The sequence below is a fragment of the Cavia porcellus genome, unplaced genomic scaffold (assembly GCF_034190915.1).
Source record: "Cavia porcellus strain 051 isolate PalLab524CR breed Dunkin Hartley unplaced genomic scaffold, mCavPor4.1 scaffold_23, whole genome shotgun sequence".
NCBI lineage: Eukaryota > Metazoa > Chordata > Mammalia > Rodentia > Caviidae > Cavia > Cavia porcellus.
In genome coordinates, this window is record NW_026947506.1 from 54,784,021 (window position 1) to 54,787,033 (window position 3,013).

The window sequence follows — 3,013 nt, forward strand, 5'->3', positions numbered from 1 at the left end:
CTGGGACAGCAGAGGGCGCCGTGGCCCTTATGCCCAGTTTAGCATCACCTGAGGGAGGTTCCGTAGGTCCAAAGCTTCCTGCAGAAAAGTATCACAGGCTGGGGATTTAGCTCAGCGGAATAAGCGTCTGCCTTGCAAACAGGCGGTCGTGAGTTCAATCCCTGATACCGATTAAAAAAAAAAAAAAGCAATGGACTGAAACCAGAAAAGTATCACATAGGCCTGGCATGTGCCAGCCCCTCGGAGTACTGATGTTGACCAGAATGGGTTCCCAAGAGGATGCTCCAAAGCCATCAGCCATCACCAGGAAAACCAGTAATGTGCCTCACAGCTCCCAGTTGGGGACATCATAGATATTTCCAAAGGAGGTAGTATTGAAATGGAGCTCTCAGGACAGCAAGATTCCAAGCCTGGCAGGTGGGGTTGTCTCAGTGGAGGATCCTGTAGCAGCAGCGACAGAGATGGGGACATTAGCCAATGGGTCTCCACCGGGACCCCCTCCCCATCAAATTCCTCCAAAATCAAGCAAAGCGTTCTGCAGAGTGACCTCCGGCTCAGAGCTGCTGCCTTCTGTTCCTCAGTCTTCAGCAGGACCTCTGGGAATCCTGGGGTCTCAGGCCAATAGTCATTTCTCTCCTCAGACCTGAGGGTCAGGATCAGACTGGCCATGACAGGTACCCTGCTGAGCACCCTGAGCTGCTGTGCTCCGGGAAGATATGGAGCCAAGGTCCCCAGGAATGTGGCTGGAATCTGCCTAGGGCCCCCATCCTCCCCTGACTCAGGCAGGGGCTTCCAAGTTTGGGCCTGTCTGCCACTCTTTTCCTTATTTGGACCTCCAGGTGATAAGACTGTGACATAAAGGGGGCCTGGTGACAAGAGGGTGCAGCCAGGCCACTGGAAAGAGGATGGTAAGTGCTGGCATCCAGGCGCTAGCCTTGGAGTCAGGAGTGACAGAGCCAGGGACTTTTTTGTGCCTTCACTGGGCCCAAGGAAGTGTCCCCAGGGATGGAGAGAAGATCCTCCCGTGGGTACCAGAAGCGTGGGGTGGGGAGGGGAGATTTGGTGGAGCTATGGAAGGAATCAGTCTTGGTTGGTATTGCAGGCCAGCAGGAAGGCAGGGACTCGGGGCAAGGCCGCCACCAAGCAGGCCCAGCGTGGCTCTTCCAATGTCTTCTCCATGTTTGAGCAAGCCCAGATCCAGGAGTTCAAGGAAGTGAGTGCTCCCTGCCAACAATCCCCACCCTTTTGGGGGCCCCTCTTCTCTGTGCTCAGGGTTCCTAACCCTGGTTAGGGTTCCTAACCCTCAGGGTTCTCCAACCCCCACCTGAAGTCCTCTCCTTGCAGGCCTTCAGCTGCATCGACCAGAACCGGGACGGTATCATCTGCAAGTCGGACCTGAGGGAGACCTACTCCCAGCTTGGTGAGCCCTACCACCGCCGCCCAGCCTGCCCTGCCCAGGGACCCATCCCCTCTCTTCCTGCCCTCTTCCTCTTCTCTTCCTGGTGTGGTGGGAAAGCTGGGGAGGGCAGCCCAACCCTGCTCTGGGACACCAGGGTCCTCCCTGTCCCACCCCCACAGGGAAGGTGAGCGTTCCTGAGGAAGAGCTGGACGCCATGCTGCAGGAGGGGAAGGGCCCCATCAACTTCACCGTCTTTCTCACACTCTTTGGGGAGAAGCTCAATGGTGAGTCAGGGGGCAAGGCCTGGCCCACATGGCAGACAGCAGGCCTGAACCCACGGGAACCCCACCTGTGAACCCCATAGGAACCCTGTTTGTACCCTATGGGAACCCCACATGAAGTTCACATGAAACCCACCAGGCCCCTCCTGGACCTTGTCTGGACCTTGCCTGGCCACAGCCCGCCCAGAGAACATGTGTCTAACCTGGTCACCCCAGGGCTGTCCCCTCCCAGGTCCCAGGCTCCCTGCCGGGCCCATCCTCCTCCGAAAGACAGCTATTCTCTCACCCCACCCCCCTTGCCACCATTTCTGGGTCACAGAGAGCTTCCTACGCACCTGTTCCTCCTGGATGGGCCTGGGGGCTGGGATGAGAGCATTCACCTGCCTGCCTCGGCCTCCCAGGAACCGATCCGGAGGAAGCCATCCTGAGCGCCTTCCGCATGTTTGACTCCAGCGGCCAGGGTGTGGTGAACAAGGATGAGTAAGTAGGAACCCCCACCACCCGTCCACACCAGGGCCGTCTCATGGACAAAGAGGGGGTGTTCTTTGGAGACAGCCAGCCTCTCTCTGAGCCACAGTCATCCTGCCTCCCCACTTCCAGGTTCAAGCAGCTTCTCCTGACCCAGGCAGACAAGTTCTCCCCTGCTGAGGTGAGGCGTTCAGGCCTGGTGGACACCTGTCCCCAGGTGCTCCCCACCGGGCACTGAAGAGACTGCACTGTCCCATGGCTTGGTGGGGAGTCGGAAGAGGGACCCTGCAGGGATGGGGCATCTCTGTGGCAGCCTGGGATCCTTTGACCTCTGTCCCCATGTAGGCCTACTGCCTACTCCTTCCCACGACAGCCAACAGAAGCACATTGGTCCCAGCTTTGGGTTTAGGGTGGAAAGGGCTGAGGCCCAGAGCACAGCCCTGGGGGGTCGCAAGGCCACACCTCACGTTGGGGCCTCCCAGGTAGAGCAGCTGTTTGCCCTGACGCCCGTGGACCTGGCCGGCAACATCGACTACAAGTCCTTGTGTTACATCATCACCCACGGTGACGAGAAGGAAGAGTAGGGCCAGACGGCGGCCACCTCAATAAACTCTGTTCCCCAATGAGAACTGCAGTGTTGGCTTGTCTGTGACAGGGGGAGGGGACAGACAATGAGCCTGAGACCCTGTGCAAGCCTCCCTGCCACAGTGAGCACCACATATCCACTCCCCTGGATTCACCCCATGCTGCCCCGTCTACATGAGCCATGATCATGCCCAGTTCACAGATGAGGATACTGAGGCCCAGAGAGCTGAGCTTTGCACCTACCCCACAGCCCAGGTAGCCACAACCTGGCTGCTCCAGG

The 3,013-nt window shown here is 58.5% G+C and overlaps 1 protein-coding gene across 1 annotated transcript; it reads left to right on the plus strand.

The window, feature by feature from the left end:
* The first annotated feature begins 784 nt into the window (after nt 1–784).
* Nucleotides 785–2,777, plus strand: Myl7 (myosin light chain 7). The gene is made up of 7 exons (XM_063234427.1): nt 785–908; nt 1,103–1,213; nt 1,345–1,420; nt 1,579–1,683; nt 2,082–2,160; nt 2,281–2,329; nt 2,631–2,777. Exons 1-7 carry the CDS (start codon nt 906–908, stop codon nt 2,730–2,732), a joined length of 525 nt encoding a protein of 174 aa, XP_063090497.1. The 5' UTR covers nt 785–905; the 3' UTR covers nt 2,733–2,777.
* The last annotated feature ends 236 nt before the right edge of the window (nt 2,778–3,013 follow it).